This window comes from Ambystoma mexicanum, chromosome 9, assembly GCF_040938575.1.
Source record: "Ambystoma mexicanum isolate Mex_15411 chromosome 9, UKY_AmexF1_1, whole genome shotgun sequence".
Lineage (NCBI taxonomy): Eukaryota > Metazoa > Chordata > Amphibia > Caudata > Ambystomatidae > Ambystoma > Ambystoma mexicanum.
This window is the reverse complement of record NC_090931.1, coordinates 957,481,623-957,500,083: the sequence shown is the minus strand read 5'-3', so window position 1 is coordinate 957,500,083 and position 18,461 is coordinate 957,481,623. Positions and strand designations below refer to the sequence as shown.

The following is an 18,461-nucleotide window of genomic DNA, read 5'->3' as shown; positions in this document are numbered from 1 at the left end:
TGCCTACAGCGGCTTCAGCGCACACAAAATCTGGCGGCCAGGCTAGCCACGGGCACCCTGTATGGAGCTCACATCTCCCCGGTGCTTCGCCAACTTCATTGGCTCCCGGTATGCCAACGTGTTCATTTCAAGGCCCTGTGTATTGTCCATCGGGCTATTCACGGTCAAGGGGCCGAGTTCCTGCAGACTAAATTTTCCCGCTATTCCCCGAACGCGATTTACGCTCTTCCACCGCAAATCTTCTTGTTGTTGTTACAAAATTCAATCGTGTGAGGGCCGGCGGTAGAGCTTTTTCCGTAGCAGCTGCTAAAATTTGGCACAACCTTCCTCCTGTAATGAGGAAAATCCCCAATCACCTTGGTTTTAGAAGAGCACTCAAGACCGTTCTCTCTTAGCTCTCCACCTTCATGGCTTCCTCCCCTACCTGAGCAGTCTTCCTCTTTAGCGCCATGATGCTCTTGGGCGACCGTGCGCTCTATAAGTGCAGATAACATAACATAACATATACACCAGTACCTATTGGCGGCCCAAATATCGGTTATACTCTATTGCCCAGGTGCTCAGCTGAGCATTGGGTGGAGTTCGAGCAGGCATGTCTCAGTGATCCTTTGGCTTCCCTGACCTGGCTCTCATCAAAGTGCTGGCATCCTAGGCACTCTTTTTTATTCTCCACTCTGACCACGTTCACCTACTGGGACAGGGCAAATCATAAATACTGACTTACCACCTACCCTTCACCGCTGACACCGGTCTTTCATAATCCTTTGTTCACCCCTGGTCTGACTTGCAGAGACTTCCTTAGATGGCAGGAAGGCTGGCTACAGGTGCTGAGTCAACTATATCACGGAGGGATCCCCCTCACCTTCGAGCAGTGTAAGGCGACCTTTACTTTATTGGAGTCTGAGAGATTCCATTCTGCACAGCTTAGATACTAGGTGTCCCATCCTAAAACCAGGGGATGGCGAGGTAGTGGCCAAAGGCCTTTTGAGAAATTGGAATCTCAATCTTTCCTGCCTTAAGGTCTAACAATATATATGAGCTTCTGGTCAAGAAACAGAGACATACATAAGTAGCTGGGAGAAGGATTTAGGTTGCACGATTCCTAATAGTTCCTGGGAAATTTGGAGGGCACTCACATCTACCACTTTATTGGAAAATACTATTTATTGGTAAAAGATTCTTTACTGTTGGTATCTCACACCTGACCATTTGCATACTATGTATCCGCTTGTCTCCCCTCATTGCTGGAGGCGGTGTGTGTAGGTCGGATCCATGGCTCATATCTGGTGGTATTGCCCTGTTATGAAGCCCTACTGAGCAGCAGTTGTTACCTAAATCTGCCAAATTGTGGGTATTCAGTTCCCCTTGGATCCCTTAGTGGTTTTGTTGAGGAATAAATTAAAAGTCTCATGCACGCCTTAGCCTTTCTACCTTCAGCCTTTGACTCCACCTTGAGAGATCAGACCCGGACGGGACAGCACTGAAGGCCATAGCATCTAATGTTTTGAAGATACAAACAAGCTGGCATGCTACAAGGACTTTCACACTCTCCTTCACAGAACTCCTGCCCCTCCACGCAGCACACTTGAATAGTAGAGATATTGCGCATTCAGGACATTTATTTATTTTTACTGTTTGCTTGTTAGGCGATTATAAAGCAAATAAATACTGTTTCAAATCACCCACAGGGCAACAGGGAGGGAACATGGGATTGAAATACACAAATATAAATACAGCGAGGGGAAGGAACGGACAAACCTACTATGCCTTGTGAGTATTCAGAACGTGCAAGTGCAGCAAGGAAGTGGGGTACGTGCTGGGGTGTCCATGCTCCGGGTGAGCCACAGATGACGTGCAAGGTAAGGGTAAGTGCTATAATGCCTGGAGTCGCCTTGGGTGGAAAAGTGTGAGTCTCCAGGGCGGAGGGTGAGCAGAGGCAAGGGCTGAATGTAGACAGATACTGGGAAGGTTGGGTGTTACTAGTCAGACGCCCAGAGGCTGCATAAGGGTCTAAAACACCAATCACAGCAACTGTGAGGTTAGCAGAGGAGGGAAGAAGGGAAGGAGGAGGAAAAGAGGAAAGTCTTGAGGTGCTTTTTCGGAATTTAAGAAGGTATCACTCGAGACGTAGAGGGAGAGGGAGGCTGTTCTAAAGGAGGGATCCAACTGAGGAAAGCGAACAACCTTCTGCTCTATGTTTGGCGAAACGATTTAAACACAAGGAGTTAGAGCCAGAGGAACGTAGCGGTCTAGGAGGGGAGTATTTTGTAATAGAGAGTTTCAGATAGAGCGGTCCCAGGTCCCAGATAGCCTTGTGGATGATGCAGAGGGATTTGAATTTGATCCGTGCAGCAACCGGGAACCAGTGAAGATTGTTTAGGGCAGGAGAGATGCACTCGCTGGGCTTGAGGCCAAGGATACATCTTGCTACTCTATTCTGGATTAGCTGAAGGGGTCGCAGAGTGGAAGAAGGAAGATTGAGGAGGAGGCTATTGCAATAGTGAAGCCTAGAGAGAACCAGGGCTTGGGAAACATTGAGCTTCTGGGGGAAAGTGAGAAAGGGGAGAATTCTTTTGAGAGGAAGAGTTAAAAGCAGGACTTCGTGGCAATGTCCTGAGTGTGAGGGAGGGAGGAAGCAGAGAGAGAGGAGTCAAAGATGACTCCAAGGATTCCGGCTTCAGAAAAAAGAGCAGACGGGACAGCCAAGGTGGGAGGCCAGAGAGAAGGGAAGAAGGTGAAGGCAGGGGACCCAATCGGAAGGATCTCAGTTGTGCTGGCATTGAGGCAGATATTGTTGGAAGTACACCAGGCCTGGATGGCAGATAGGCAGTCAGGGGTGAAGGAAGGTGCGAGTGAGTCAGCAGGAAGTCTGAAAAGGAGTTGTGTCATCTGCATAACACTGGACGTTGGGGGAAAAGGAGGAGATGAGGAGTGGAAGCTGAGCAAGGTAGATGTTAAAGAGCCAGGAGGCGAGGATAGAACCCCGGGGACACAACAGGTGGAGAATGAAGTAGGAGAGGAGACAGTGCCCAGGATGACTTGGGAAGAGCAGTCCACTATGAAAGAGGTCAGCCACTCCAGCGCCGGTTCCGAGATACCAAGGGAGCCTTTGTATGAGGATGGAGTGGTTGACAGTGTCAAAGGAAGAGGAGATAACACGTAGGATGATGACGGCTGGGGAGTTGGAGTCCAGGGATGTGAGGAGTTCTTCATGGGTGTTCAGAAGAGCAGTTTCCGTGCTTCAGGGTGCTTGGAATTCAGACTAATGGTCATGGAGACTGCCGACAAGTTCAGTGTGCGAGTTGAGTTGGGGCAAGGCCAGCTTCTCCAACAGTTTCCCCAGGAAGAGGGGGATTGAACTAGGGCCGTAGTTGACTGGACAGGTAGACAGGTAGGGTCTGCTGAAGGTTTTTTCAGGAGGGGGCACACAAGGGATTGGCGGGTGAGTAACAAGGGTGTTTAGGATGTCCAGTGTTTTGGTGGCAAAGGGTGTGGCTAGTGCATTGCAGAGGGCCTGGGACGGAAGAGAGGAGGAGATTGCAAAAGGGTTGGCTAGTTCCCTGCCGATTTTGAAAAGTTCAGCCGTGTTATTGGATGCACCCGCTACATACCCGTGCCTGTATGTGGGCCCCTTTCTTGGCACGGATGGAGAGTCTGTATGGCGGCAGGCCAGTTTGTCAGAAGGTGAGCCTGAGGTTTGCCACTTTTATTCTGTCACTCTGCACTTACGTTTCAGGGCTATACGATCAGAGTCGTACCAGGTGTTACACTTAAAAACAGGTTTCGGGCGGATCCTCATGACTGGGGCAAGGATGTTATGAGTTTTAGTGATGGCCAAGTGGAAGTTGCTGAGAGTAGAGTCAGCCATGGAGTCTGCAGTGGGGGATTAAGGGGGTATGAAGGTAGAAACATAGGCACCTGCTGCCACTCGTTTCATCAGGCGGATGTTTGTGAACGAGGTTGGCAGGGCTTTCGAGGGTGCGGTAGGAGGGCCGATGGGACCCAGGAAGGGGGAAAGGAGAGAATCGTCTGACCAGGAGAGAGGGGTGACCAGAGGGGGGGCGAGAGAGAGGTCCAAATGGATGATAGCATCCAGGGTGTGTCCAGCCGATTGGGTTGGAACAGAGGGGAGAATGGAGAGGGACAAAGAGATGCAGAGGTCAATGAAAAGAGTGGGCTCTGAGACAGGGGAGTCCAATTGTATGTTGAAGTCACCCAAGAGGAGGAGGTTGGAGCTGGTTGAAAGTAAGGAGAAGCAGAAATCAGCCCATTCAGAGAGGAACGGGGTGGTAGCACCTGGAGCCTAGTAAATGATAGCAATGGTCAGAGTTGAGGAGGGAGAGATGACCAAATTGCATACCAGGCACTCAAAGGAAGAGTAAAGCTGGGTGGGTAAGATGGGAGAAGGATCACACTCAAGATAGATGAAGGTGGCCCCACCACCAGCACAGTGTGGTCAAGGCTTGGAAATGATCTTGAAGCCATCAGGGAGGAGGGAGTCAAAAGCAGTGACTGAGCTGACACTGAACTATGTCTCGGTGAAAGCGAGGATGTCGAGGTCAGTGTCTTCAAGAAGGAGGCAGATGTCAGCAGAGTGTTTGTTGGCAGAACGGGTGTTAAGAGTGACCAGGCGGAGAAGGTCTCTGCCTTTGTAGGTTTTCTGAGGAGGAGAACAGGAGCGTGGTACTCCAGACAGAAGGGGGGGGGCATTGAGAATAGTAGGGGGGAGGCAGCAGAAGGAAGGAAGTTAATGAGGGAGGCAGGAATCCAGTCAAAGAGAAGGAGGTTGGGTTGAGGACCCTGGACCAGGATAGTGCCAGTGTGGTAGACATTAACGATGCAACGTGAGGATGAGAAGCCAGCCAAGAGGACTTCCCACTTGATGCCACCGTTAATGGGAGAGGAAGTGAAAGGGAAGGGTCCATTAATCTGGAGAGGGGACAGAAGAAAGGATATCAGTGAAGACCTCTCTGGAAGTTGCGTGGACATAGGTGTCTGCGATGGGAAAGGCCAGGGTTTTCACACAGGATGTCTTTTTGGTGCTTTTACATTTCAGACTTAGTGAGAGAGGGTGGGTAGGAGATATAGTAGTAATTAGAGAAGATAGGATAGATGGTGAGTGACATTAGGGAGGCAGAGGGAAGTTGAAGGGAGAAGGGTGACTGCACTGCACAGTTCTAGCCTAGTCTCACAAGAGGGCTAGTAGTTACAGAGAGAATAACAAGAGCAATGCAATTAGGGCAACGGTGAAAAATGCAACTAAAATCGGTTTTAGTAAACGGCCCTAATGCACACAGCTTTATTCGGTTTCGAATGAAAAGGCACAAGGGCACACAGCTAAATGTGGGTTTGTGAGATGAACACAGACAAGTGAGAGAGTACAATGGAGTTAGGATAGGCAGAGTGAGATAGGCACAGATACAGCACAGGGTGCTAGTGGAGGAGGCAGATGAATAGTTCAGCCATCACTCACTGGAAGGTCAAGAGATCGCAGTGGTGCTGGGGCCCAAGCGGATAAAGCCACTGGCTGTCCTATGGGGGTCTAGCGGCCCCACTAGTGCTCCTGCAGTACGAGTCAGGTGCTGCCATAGTGGGTTGTGAGAGGCTGATGAAGATCCCTCATTATGCAACATAAACCCAACATTGGCTTGGACACCAGTGGGCTCTAGTACTAAGGGGGATTGCAAACAGTAGATCCTCACTGGTGCCCACCTGAACGCTTCCTCCACAGAGGGAATGGGAGGAGTTGTCAGACGCCAATTAACAAAATCAAAGGGGTGTACTTAGGGGTCTTTGAAACACTGTTGCCTGTTGAGAAGTCAGTAATGAATAATGCACAGGTGGATCGGTGAGGCCCGAGATAAGAGAGACACTTTCCTGTTCTAAAAGATGCTGCAGGAAGAATAGGCTGCTTCTGAGTATTGGGGTAAAATATATTATTCAGGCGCAATTTGCAACATTGTGCATTTTGGAGTCTTGATTATTTTGCAACACTGCATTTCTGGGCATATTTAACTTTTGTAACGTCCTGACTTACAACGAAAAATAATTTGAAGCAAAATGCAGCAATGTGAACCTGCCAACTGTAAAATTGATTGCTAATTCATTACCGTTTTCACATAAAAATATGTACATACAAATGAAAACAATGTTACACACAGCCCACTTTATGTTTTCCTAGAAAATACAATTGGTCTGCAACTGGAAATGGTCTTGAAATATTTCAATGTTTCATTTCCTTCAGTCAATTCTTGGGAATTTGCATCCACGTTTAGATCCACCTCCCAGGGTTTTCTGAACGATAGGAAGAATGGGCGTGGTCAGGATGACCCTCAGGAATGACAACTGAAGTCATTCCCCAAGGGCTGGTATGATAAATCCTTCAGGGAGATCAATGTGTGCTGCCTGACGTTCCGTATAGATCGGTCGAACGACTATCACAGCGTAAGGTCAGAGTAGCTGTAATTATTATTTTTCTGCAATGTGAGGGCAATTAGTGGGACAAGGCGCTTTACAAAACGTTATTTACATTTTTTATTTACACTGTCAATTTCAGTTCAGAAAAATGGAAGCAAATCTTTTACTCCAAATGTTGTGGGTCCGATAACTTTCTAAGGGCTTTGCTTTCTTCCTGGGTGTTTCTTTCACTTGAAGTGACTGTTCTGCTCTTTTCACATCTACTTTGATTTAAAGATTTACATTTACATTTTGCGCATGGGCGGTACAAAGTTACGCAAGGGCAGTGCACGCCTTTTTTTGGTGCAAATTCTTTATTTTCTTTTGCAAAAACACATCTTATCTCGAATTAAGACCTTTAACATGAAGAGACCCCACTATCATTCGGTTCTCCCCTCCTGGAGCCCCAGTCACATTAGCCATCTAAGCATAACATGGACCTCTTGTTCCTTCTTTCCTAACCACCTCTGCCCCCCCTGGTGTGCACTTCCCTTCACAATTCTCACAAGTGCCCCACTGCTACCTGCTGCCCTTTTATAACCCCTATTTACATCAAATAACAATAACTTTAGAACAAACAAACCAAACAGAATCATATCCCCTGTGACGCCCCCTTTCCTTCAGAGGGACACCAGAGATCGGCTACGGCTCACTGGATCTTTTCATTGGGCTACTTTGTCCTCCACCTTCTTGGTGATTAACTACTCCAGTTAATAACATCCCAACCTGGGGGACTATCATGGCTGTTTCACCAGAGAGGGTCTGCTCAGCTTTATGGATTTTTGGCCTCCTTTACCTCTTTTTCGTCTCAGGAGGCCACTTGGATGTGCATGGCGCTCCTGTGTGGCTCCTGATGCAATACCTGGTGTTGTCGCTCTGTCTGACTTGGTCATCAGGTGACATAGGACCTGCTCTGCTTCCACCGCTGTGGTTACCCTGAACTCTTCTTGGTCAATTTCAAACAATAATGCAAATGGATAGGCCCGTCAGTACCTTATCCCCTTTTTCATTAACCACTGTGTGAGAAGACAGCAGTCTCTCCTTTACAGAGTCAGACGTACAGGTCCTGGTAAATTTGACCTTCGAACAGTCAAACTCCAGTTCTTGTGTTTGTTTCGCTCTGGCCAGTACCTCCATCTTCTCCTTGTAGTGGAGGATTTAGCTATGATTGACCTCAGGCCTCCTCTGTATGCTTTCCCTCCTCTATGCTCCCTTTCTATTTGAACTTTCTTCCTTCCTTCCACTTGGAACAGAAGGTCGATAATATCCTGGACCCTTTGTTCGACCTGGGAGGGTGTTTCACCATCTCCTTCTCTCAAGCCAATAATCTGAATGATGTTTCATCGTTCTTGAATCTCTAGGTTGCCGAGCTTTAGGATAACTTCTTCCTACCTTAATTCATGGTCAGTCATTTGAGTATCTAATCGCATCTTAACTAGGTCCACATTTAGTTGATTGCTCTCAAGGCCTTTTATTTTACTTTCAAAAGTCTCAACCTTACCACGCAGATCTGATAGTGACAACAGGGTATCACTGCGGTGGGCTTTGATCTCTGCTATTATACCTCCAATGTCCTCTTTGGTAGCTACTTCTGCCATATTTAACACTGCTGGTATGAGCACTGTCCCCTCCATGGCCATCTCCCTTCTATACATTTCGGTCACTTCTTCAAGGCTTAAAAAATCATACTCGGCCTCATTACAAGTCCGTCGGTAGCTGTGCTGATAAAACCGGCACATTCCCGCCAGACTTGCAATATTTACTGGTGCCTGGCTTACTGGAATTACCAGGAGATTATGACCCCGGCGTTCCCGGGAAGCCAGGCGCCAGTAAGTGTTAATCCCCATTCCCATTTGAGTCCCATAAGACTCAATCGGAATGGGGAACACGGAAGCACCGTTGGTAACGGTGCCGGTGCTTCCGTGTAGGTCTGCTTACCGTGGCTGCTGTGTCCGGCTGGATCTCACCTGCTGGGCACAGCAACTCCAGCAACCAGACCTGTAGTGTGCCAGTCCATTAACAACGGTGACCGTAGGCTTACCTGCACCGTTATTACCGGACTGGCACACTGATAATGAGGCCCACTGTCTGTTAACTTTTGTGAGGGCAGTTAAGGTTCCTGAAAATGTTATTCTTTTATGAGTGCACAAGATTGCAGGCGAAGGTTCTTTTCGGGTGCCAGTGTCTCTGGATCGTCTTGTGTGCAAAAGTCTTGTCCCTCTTGAGCACCGTCCCAATCCAAAGACGTGGCGGCTTGCTTATGGATCTCTACACATGTCGGCTTGCCTAACCTTTTATAAATCCAATGGGAGGCATTTCCACACTGAGGAAATTGCCTAAGAGGTGACAGGTGTGAAAGCTCTGTGCTATGTCCGGTGATATCACGTGACAGAATGTGTATTGCGTAATCTGGGGACATTTCTTGGACATATGTGTATGTGGACTGTGCTATGTTGCATTATCTAGAAATATATTCTCTTGTACCATTAGCCAAATATTTTTGTTTTAGCCACGCTCCCTGTGTTACATTGTTATTCATGCACTCATTTTGTTTAATGGAATTTATAATACTTATCAGTTAAATTATCAAGTATTGGCTTTGATATTGTTTGTCTCATTATTTTTCGGCTGTGTCGTATTTTTATAAAACGTCATGGTTGGTGACCTCTCGTGACCTCTGCTTTTTTGTTTGCATTGTAAGCAATACGGTGCACTTACTTCCAGACGTCGTTGACCTCAGTGGGTGCATACTCTTGAGACTCAAGTTGGACCATAGCAAACCCACCAATGGCGTAGAGGGAGCCTCCCATGCTGACCAGGTTTATTGAGCTTCGTTCCTGTGGGAATTCAGGAATTGAGTCCCATCTGCAAAGAAAGAGACAAGAAATTAAAATGATTTTTAAAAAGTCTGAAGCCAAGTTAACAACTGCTTCTTTTCCACCTGGTAAAAAATATAAATGTACTTTCCCTAATCATTCCTGAATATTGTGCTTAGCTGTACTTATTTTAAGTTTGTTTAAAAGCAAATCTTTGCACTGCTTTCATGACTGACCTCTTTGGTATATTCGTGGAACATTAACAGTGCCCCTAAGAACATGTGTGACTCCACCAGCCCAAACAGAACATCTGCTCCCCCCTCTCGACCTCCCCCTCCCCCTTTACTTCTCTAGCAAATGGGCAGCGAATCGCCCCCCACGGCCTAACTGCTTTTTTGATATCACGCTTCATGCTGGATCCCATGCTGCTCCCTGTTTCTGTTTCCACGAGGAGCGCCTTGTCCGTGAGCTATTCTCGCAGCCCCTATGTGTTATGTCCTATCCCTTCCCTGGCTCATGCTCCGCAGCTTTTTTAAACTGCGCCATTGCTCTAAAAATCCCCTGAGTAAAATAATGTAAAGATCAGGGAAAATATTTCCATTACATGCTTACAACAGCATTGCAAAATACGCAATTTGGAGCTCACGCCGTTTATCGTGTCTAACGCCATTATTTGAATGTGTCCATACTCATGTGTCGTGTTAGGATAGAATTCTGTTTTTGGGGTTCTCATCTCATTTTATGGGAGCCCCAAATCACTGCTTTTTTCTGCTGTTTTTTCTAAATCTTATGCTTTATATTTATGATCAGAGGGGTTTCTACATTTTTGATGTGCTGTCCTGTGGTACCCCATATTCTTCCTAGGAGAGAAGGGAATGTTAAGCATCCCATTTTTACCCTAGGGTGATTCTATCATCCAACAAGTGTTTTGGGGGGTGGGGGATTTGATCGGTGGTGGCAGCTGTAATTTAGTTTTGGCTTCATCGCATTAGTAGCCCATTGTTACAGTATGGTACCAATTGGGATTCTAACATATTTTTTTAATCATACCCCTGGCCATTTTGTTTTGGCCTCTCTCTTTGTGGGGGAATTGTGGCAGGCCTAAAATGGCCTCTGTGCTGATGTGGCCTCACACAAATCCCAGCCCTGTACCCTCTAAAGTGGATATAACTAGACTAGCCTGGTTTTCTGCACCAGATGAGCCCAATTCTCAACCTGTGCAGATGAACCTGAGTATTTGGATGTTTTAGGGCTAGCCTGATTGGTTGGTGTTAGGGAGAGTTCTCAAAATGTGCTAATTTCCCTTACCATTTGAGACCCCCAGCAACTTTGCTGGATTACTAAGATTTGATTTTTCTACCTGGGAAGAGTGTGAGCCTTTTTCCCACTCTTCCATGTATTTTGATGTGTGTTTTACTTTTGTGTTCTTTGCTTATGGAGTTTTAAAACAACTCCACTGGCATCATCTTTTTCTGTGTGTCACACAGCACCTTCAGTGCAGTGGCACAGGGATGTCTTTCAGACTTCCCAAAGTTTAAATACCTTCTCTGGGACTGACTACTGTCGCCCAGAGCATGTCAAGTTAAATTCACTTTACTAGTCTCTTTAAATTTACTTACCCAGCACACACTATCTTCCTATAGAGTGCTGGAGGGGTTGCCTAGCTTCCCGAGTCACAACACTCATGTAACAGTCAAATGTTACCTTTTCCTACTTTAAATGGCTGGTGGCAGTGGTTTAGATCAACTACCGTGATTTTTTCCGACTGCTAACAATGGTAGCTAAAAATCAGGTCAGCCATGTTTTTCAATATGGCGCCCAAGACCTCTTTGTAAAAACAGACTCCGGTCATCTTTTTTCACCATTTCTTTTAGGAAAAGTCCTTCTTGTGTTTGTCTCTGCACGCCAAACCACGTTTGGTCCCTTGGTTCGTTGGCCTTTAGCGGGCTTCAGTGCTCAAGCCCTCCTATTGCACCTGAGTGTCTGGGGTGGACAGGATGTGAGGGAGGTGCCCGAAACTTCCTGTGCTTAGTCTCCTAGGAGACCTGAATGTTCTCTGGCGTGATTGGCGAGCTGGCTGTCCGGCAAGGACAGCCACCCTGCTGTGTGAGTGACAGCTAGGCTGGAATGAATGGGGGAAAAATGTTTAAAAGCAGGTTTGAAGGAAGTGGACTCCTGCAACTCCTGGATGACTGTTGAAGCCCTGCTGCAGGTCCAAATCGCCTGAAACTCCATCGACAGAGAAGCCCTTCAAAGTTAACTCCTTCCCTTGAGTTTAGTAGGAACAACCAACTCGCAAGCCACCTGGACACCGTCCCCATCTGGTCAAATTTTCATCAGAGTGCTGTTGAAAACCGCTTAACCAAAGGGAAGGAAACCAGCTCGTGGACTTTAAGGCACTCACACCTTAAACCAACGTCTTGCTAAAGCTTTTGGCCTCATCGCGGGGCAGTGCAGGAACCTCCCGACATAATGCTTTTCCCCACGACTGAAGCTCAGGAACAGCGAGATCTGCTCGAACGGCCAGGAACAACTGCCTCAGCTACAGCTCTTCTTCATTAACAAGGTACTGTGCAAACGCGGTCTGGAAATCTTTTTGGCCATTGAGAAAGTGCGTGAAACTTTCCTCAACTTCGAAGGCTTGTCATTCCCTAAACATTCGTCAAACTTTTCGCCTAGCCAAATCCTTCTACACTCCGTGGCAAAGACTTAATCGTTATCTACCAGAACTGTGCTATCCTATGCAAAGACTCTGAACCATTGACTTTGGCCAAGGCCTAGTAGATAAATTGCTAGTTGTAGTTAAATGAAACCCTTTGCCCTGCCTATGAATGTTTTTGGGCTGTCTATTCTTATAACCTTGTCTTTTTACCCCTTTAAGAAGTATCTGAAGTGCCATTTTGCTCCCACTTTGCGGGAGCTAAACTTGTTCATTTATTCATGTATTTTTGTGGTTTATTAGTGTGTGATATTGAGCTGCCTATGCTAGTGTAATGTTTTCTAACTGACTGAGTAAATAAATGTATTTTCTTTTACCAAGAAACCTTGAGTAAGTGTTTGTTTGAATCACTGTATTAGTTGGTCCTTTGTGTAACTTGTTCTACTGCTCACTTAAACTCATGAGATAAGTCTGGCTGCTCAGCCATCACTACCACTTTACTGTGTAGTACAGGCTTGTACCAAAGGTGAAATTGTGCTTACACTTGTAGTCTTAATTGCATGTAGTGTTCCCAAAGGGTACTGCATGTGATTCTGCCTAACAGTTGGCTGCCAAAACATGTGTGTTTCAGCCTGCTGTGCGATTAGATGGGGCTGCCTTAGGCCAGTCCCTGAGTGAATGTGCATATATAGCGGAGAGCCTGGGCATTCCTCATCAATATTGATTCCTGAATTGCTTGAAGATCTGCCGCGAGGATGGGCTGCTGCTTGGGACGAGGACAACAGTTTGTCATACTGGCAGGTCTCTTCCCACATCCCTGCCCCCCAACCCCCAACTTTGTCCTTGCTTCATTTTTTTCTTTGGCTACTGGAATCCATTACTGGGCTATTTCTCATTCTCCTTGATGGCTGCACTAGTGCCAGGACCTTTTATGTCATTGCTGTGCTACCCTTGGAAAATCCTCCTTGACCAAGCCCATTTAGATAGGGAGTCTCCATGGCCTAGACCAGTGGTGGATCACCACTTCACCACTTCACCTCAGCACCACCTTCGGACATATTGGGTTACCTGCATCCATAGCTCCCACCATGGGCCCATTCTTTGTTTGCTGACTGCTCTGACTTGCCCCTTGAGCTCACTGAATAACCTTGGTTGGATTCATATGTCTTCTTGGTGCCTTCTCCATCGCAGATTCTGGCTGTGGGTAAATTTGTCTTAAGGGCTCCGTGGGGTGAGGAGTAGTGGAGTTTTGCAAGCCCCTGTCCACCACAAACCAATGTTTGTTTCCATTGGCCCAAATCCTGATTTTCTTCCATCCTTCTCTGGCTCACTGAGTCTCGAACTTGAAGTTGAGCTCTTCATGGGGGTCCCCTCTGGTGATTTAGGGAGTTGGTTGCTTCTTTAATTGCATCTCTGGGATAGCATCCGTACTTACCTTGTTTTAACTCATAATCACGACTTGCCTATGGGATCTGTTCCTTTGTTTTCTATGGCCAAACCTTTTTACACATTTTTGTACGCATGCAAGCTACTGAAAATGGATACTTACTGGGTCTTTGTCAGATGTTTTGGTTCCTCCTTGGGTCCCTGGAATTCTCTTTCAAACCCTGAAACTTTTAGGAAGTACCAGTGATTATTAGGGAATTTAATGTATAAATCACTAGTTTACTCTTCCCCCATTCGATATCATTGGACACTGTGTCACTGTTGGTGCTTTTGAGTATATCGAATGGTGAACTGAAATCTAGATAGGCCCAGTCCATGATTTCACAGTTTTTTTGTGTTGCACTCTGCGTCTGTTTTGTAACCCTTTCACTCCGTTTTTGTAAAGCATTGTAAATGGCAGAATTAGCCATTTCAGCCAACTCACACACAGCACAGTGCCATCCAATAGCCATATTTGAAAGCTCACCCCCAGTTCAGATGAGCAATGCATTGTGGGTATACAACATGTTACATGTTTGCTGTTTTTTGAACCCTTGAGCTGTCTGTCTGGGGTTGAACAATGGTATGTATAAAATAGTGCTTCCATTTGGACATACATTTTCCTTGAGAAAAGACTTGGTATTTGAGATAATTTGCATACCCACAATGCATTGCCCACCTGGATCTGAACAAGAGGTGAACTTTCAGTGATGGCTACTGGGTGGTGCTGTGCAGTGTATGACTTGACTGAAATTGCTAATTCTGTTTTCAAGGTTCAGTTAGAAGGATTTTTCTGATAGCCTTTAAAACCACCATACCGTAACTTTTGCTGGTGTTTAATATTGATATTTATCTATCGATCAAACATATGTTCTTTTTTAGGTATTTGTTCTATAATTTGTTAGAGGTTGTGTGTGAAGAGCAATTGTTGAACCCATGTACTGACACTGTAATTCCAGGCCTCATCACGAGTTGGGCGCTAACGCCGGCAGTGTTACCGCCGGGGCTATTAGCAACCCCCCGGTGCTATTAGCGCCGGATCACGGGTTTGGCAGAACGGTAAGTCCCCATTGGGCCCATTGAGGAATTTCCCATTCCCCATTGGGCCCAATGGGGAATGTTCAGTGCTATTACCGGCGGCGGTATTACCGCCGGCGGTAATAGCATCGAAAATTGGCAAAATCGCAGCAGATTGTGATTTGGCTGACCCTTAAATGTGGCGGTAATAGCGTTACCGCTGCATTTAAGGGTTACCGCCAAACTCGTGATGAGGCAGTATGTGTATGTTACTGGTCTTGCCGGTCTGCATAGGAATCCTTTTTTTCTCCACCCCTTTGTATTGTATTGTTTAGAGTCTACCACCAGGTATAGGCCTCACATTATCTATTGGAGTGGGAAGGGTCTAATCATCCTTTTACTCTTTGTATACCAACTTTGTTTTACTGTGTAATGCGTCCTAAACTTATTACTTATTTGAACTTAGTGTTTTTTTGTTAGTAATGATGTAATCAAAGTGTATTCTTTCAGAATACTGGTACAGTGTATGCTCTTGAGCTAACTGTTGGGACTTACTGTACCTATCCACCAGCCTTTTCTCATGCCTGGAGAGAAGACGGCCTCCTCTGCCATAGCTACCCATAAGGAGGGTTTGGTCTATATTTTGGTTGGATCCCTCTCTTGCCCTTAGGATAGATGGTTTTAGAACCTTCAGCAGAGGGCTGCAGATAAATCATCCAAACATGCTACTTAACCGATCTATTTGCTGACTGTGTCAAAGTCTGTTATAAACTTCAAATACTTCACATCAATGTACCCACAGAATCTGGCAAGCTTGTGCATCACTTTGCAAAATTACTTTTTTTCCTGAAAACTTAACAAACCTGTGGACAGAGGTGTTTACACAGGTCCCTCCACTGTGTCCTCATGAACATTCTCTTTAAAATACAGACAGATCACACCACCAAAGCTGTCAAACCTGCCAATGTTTCCAGAGAAGCCAAACAGATCCCAGAATCAATGCTGTTAAATAGGTTTTCTTATTCGCCTTAAAAGAATAACTTGCCACAAACAGTGTGACACAAAAAAAGAGGCCCTCACACCAGACTGGGTATTTGACCCAGCCTCGCATCATATCGCAAAGCAATTTTCACAGCCAAACAACACAACTGCACAGGTAAAATCTCCAGAGGCAATGAGCATCCCATAGACCTGTTGAACACAGTTTAAAAAAATGCATACTGTCTTAATGCATTGCCTTTGGCATTCCCCAAGGAAGGACCTATGCAAGGGTCTCTACCGCACCCCTTTTCAGTGAAAGTGGTAGTAGATTGAGATCGCCTTTGGTCAAACCAGCAAAGACAATGTAGAGGAGCAGTTGGGCGCATTTTCCCTAACTCCTTCCCCCTCATCGCTGGCGTACTGGAACAGCAGGAGAAGGGCCCCATATGGGCCTTCTATACTGCATCGAGTGTACGAGAGATGATATGCACTCAGACAACCGTATCGAATGTACCCTCGCACTGAATATTTAGAAGGATGTTGTGTGGAAGGATGTCAGAACACACCATTGGATATCCTGTAGTGCTGAGTGAAATCTGACGTGGGCAGAGTGATGTCATAAAGAAGCTATATGACGACATACTGAAACGATATGAAAATACCGAAGAGTAATGATGTAACTGAAGTGATGAGAGAAACATGTACAAAACGATAAAGTAATCATGAATGCAAAAAAAGACAGTAACTTGCTGACCAATAAGTGTAAATGCGCAGTAATGCAAGGTAGATAAGATATATAGAAGCTTGCTATAGAGGAATATAAAACGTGGCTAGGACAGCCATAATTGGAAAATGGGTGCTGGCTTGTGTTAAGAATCAATTCTACTACTTCAGAAACAGATCAGGGGTGCAGAGTCAGGAGACACTGGAAGAACAGCTTTATGTGCATAACAAAGAGGAGTCTATGTTGGCTTGGGATCAAGGATACTATTTTTAAGGAATAGCTGCAAAGCACGAAGGGAGGTAGACGGATAAGCCATGGACGAGACATATTTCTCTTAGATTAAAGAAGAAAACATCTGCAAGAGCCAAGTACTGGACAATTAAAAGTGTATAACGTCTATAAGGTGGAGTGAGCAAGTCTCTAGAGGCCAAGAAGAGCAGTGAAACTCAGTATAATTAAATCAAATAGCATTAAACAAGAGATTGAAATAGACCAATTTGTGGTCTCTTCAGATGTGACTCGAAACAAGGGCTATTCATTAAGGCTTGGATGAAGATAGTGATGTGCTTACAGCCCCTTGAATGTCCCAGAACAGAGAGCAGGCTACAAGGTCAACTACAGACGGGAAACCTTGGCTAATGGCTGGACTAATGAGAGATGATGGACTAATTGGGAAAGTGGGGAGTAATCTGACGTGACCCAAGCACCTGGGTTTCGTTTCGTTTACGTGCTGCTAGCCGAGCCGAAAGTCCAAGGTTGGGTGAGAATGCAACCAATCAGTGGGTCTATGGGGCAATCTGCTATACAATGTTGCATAGACCAATTCACTGCTATTCTGTTTGTTATAATCAGTATTATATGTATTTAGAGGTAGTTAGAGGCATTCCTCACAGATAAGAGACAGCCAATGGTGTACTAACCATTATGTATTCTATAAGTAGACATGATCCCCATAGAATTCAGAATAAAAGTAGTAATTTGCCATATTCTTTGAGTCTGTCCGGTTATTTGGTCTGAGATCTTTGTTGGTAATTCCATCTAGCACAAGAGACGCTTCAAGGTGCTAGAGCACAACAACATCCTGCATGCCTTTCCCTCCGTAGGCCCTGGCCTGAGAGGTTTCCTTCACCCTAATAGTAGAGGGTTCTATACTATGCCTACTGCTACAATGCCTTATCCTGAAAATATTCAGATTCACAACCTGCAAAAGGAGGGACTGGATTTCTGTGCTTGAGTTTAGTGGCCACTGATGGAGATGGGCTGGGTTAAAATGGTCATGTGGCCTCAGTGCATTGGTACAGGGTGCAGCGTGCACATTGCCATGGGCAGCTTTCCCACCCGCTATTTTTTAAATGGATGAAGATGATGCATCTCTTACTCAGTGCTGCATCCATCGATCACTCTTGGATGAATCCTTGAGTTGTGCTGGGGGTTGAAGGTGGGGTTCCAGGGCTTGGTGCAGTGCTCAACACTCCATCTTCCAGCCTGCCTCTTGGATTCTGCCAGGTGCAGCACTCATTTTGAAGTCTGTATTGTTTGTCCTTGCATTTTTGTCTCCTGCAATACTTGGGGACAATGTGTGGCAGAAATGCTATTTAAGTGGACTTTCACTGATAACAGTGCTCCACAACTGGATTATCCAGTGTGTAGCGATCCTTTTGGTTGCTGGCATTAGTTGTGACCGTGGACTATGCTCGATTGGGTTTCTGGTTCTTTGGTACTTTCTCACTCTTGCTCATGCTGCCTCCTCTGACTTTCTGGTTGTTAGAGTTCCTTGGATTTGTGCATGGCGCTGTATCCTTTTTCCAGCAAGTATTCTGACTTTCTTCATCAGACTATGTATTTCTTCCATTGGTTCAATAAGCTATAGGTTCCTACTTCCCTTTTCCTTCCTTGTTCCTTTGGACCTACTCACTCCCTATTTGTCATTCACATCCAACCTACATGTAACCATTATTCCTCAGTATTCTATGGCCTCCTTATTTTGGGGTCGTATCTACTAATATTTTCCTTTTTTTGTTTGAACCTCAGGGTGGTGTCTTGCCCTTCATCCTATTATCCAGCCCACCTTTTACCTTGATCCCTCAGTAGTACTTTGCTTTTGTTGGTGGTTTCATACAAGGTCTGTCTCAGTGTGATAGGCTTCTTAGAGAACCCGAAAGAAGTCTTACATTGACTCCCTTGCTTCAAATAGGCGAGAATGAGTCTGCTATATTGAACCAAAAGCATGTGTCACTGATGACTGGGCCTCCTGCAGGTTACAATGCTAATAATGAGTTCACAAATATTTAGGTGTTTCTGATTGTTCACACTGCAGGATTTATTTTTTTAATTGAACATAGAGAAGCTCCATGTCATGAATTTTTAAGTTAGTGGCCTAAAT

The 18,461-nt window shown here is 45.7% G+C and overlaps 1 protein-coding gene across 1 annotated transcript in view; it reads right to left on the bottom strand.

Moving 5' to 3' along the window:
* The window catches only part of KLHL41 (kelch like family member 41), a 94,012-nt gene that overhangs the window by 10,511 nt on the left and 65,040 nt on the right, over nt 1-18,461 (bottom strand). The window contains exon 5 of the mRNA XM_069616161.1: nt 9,175-9,321. Coding sequence (XP_069472262.1) covers nt 9,175-9,321 — 147 coding nt within the window. The remainder of the gene's footprint in view (nt 1-9,174; nt 9,322-18,461) is intronic.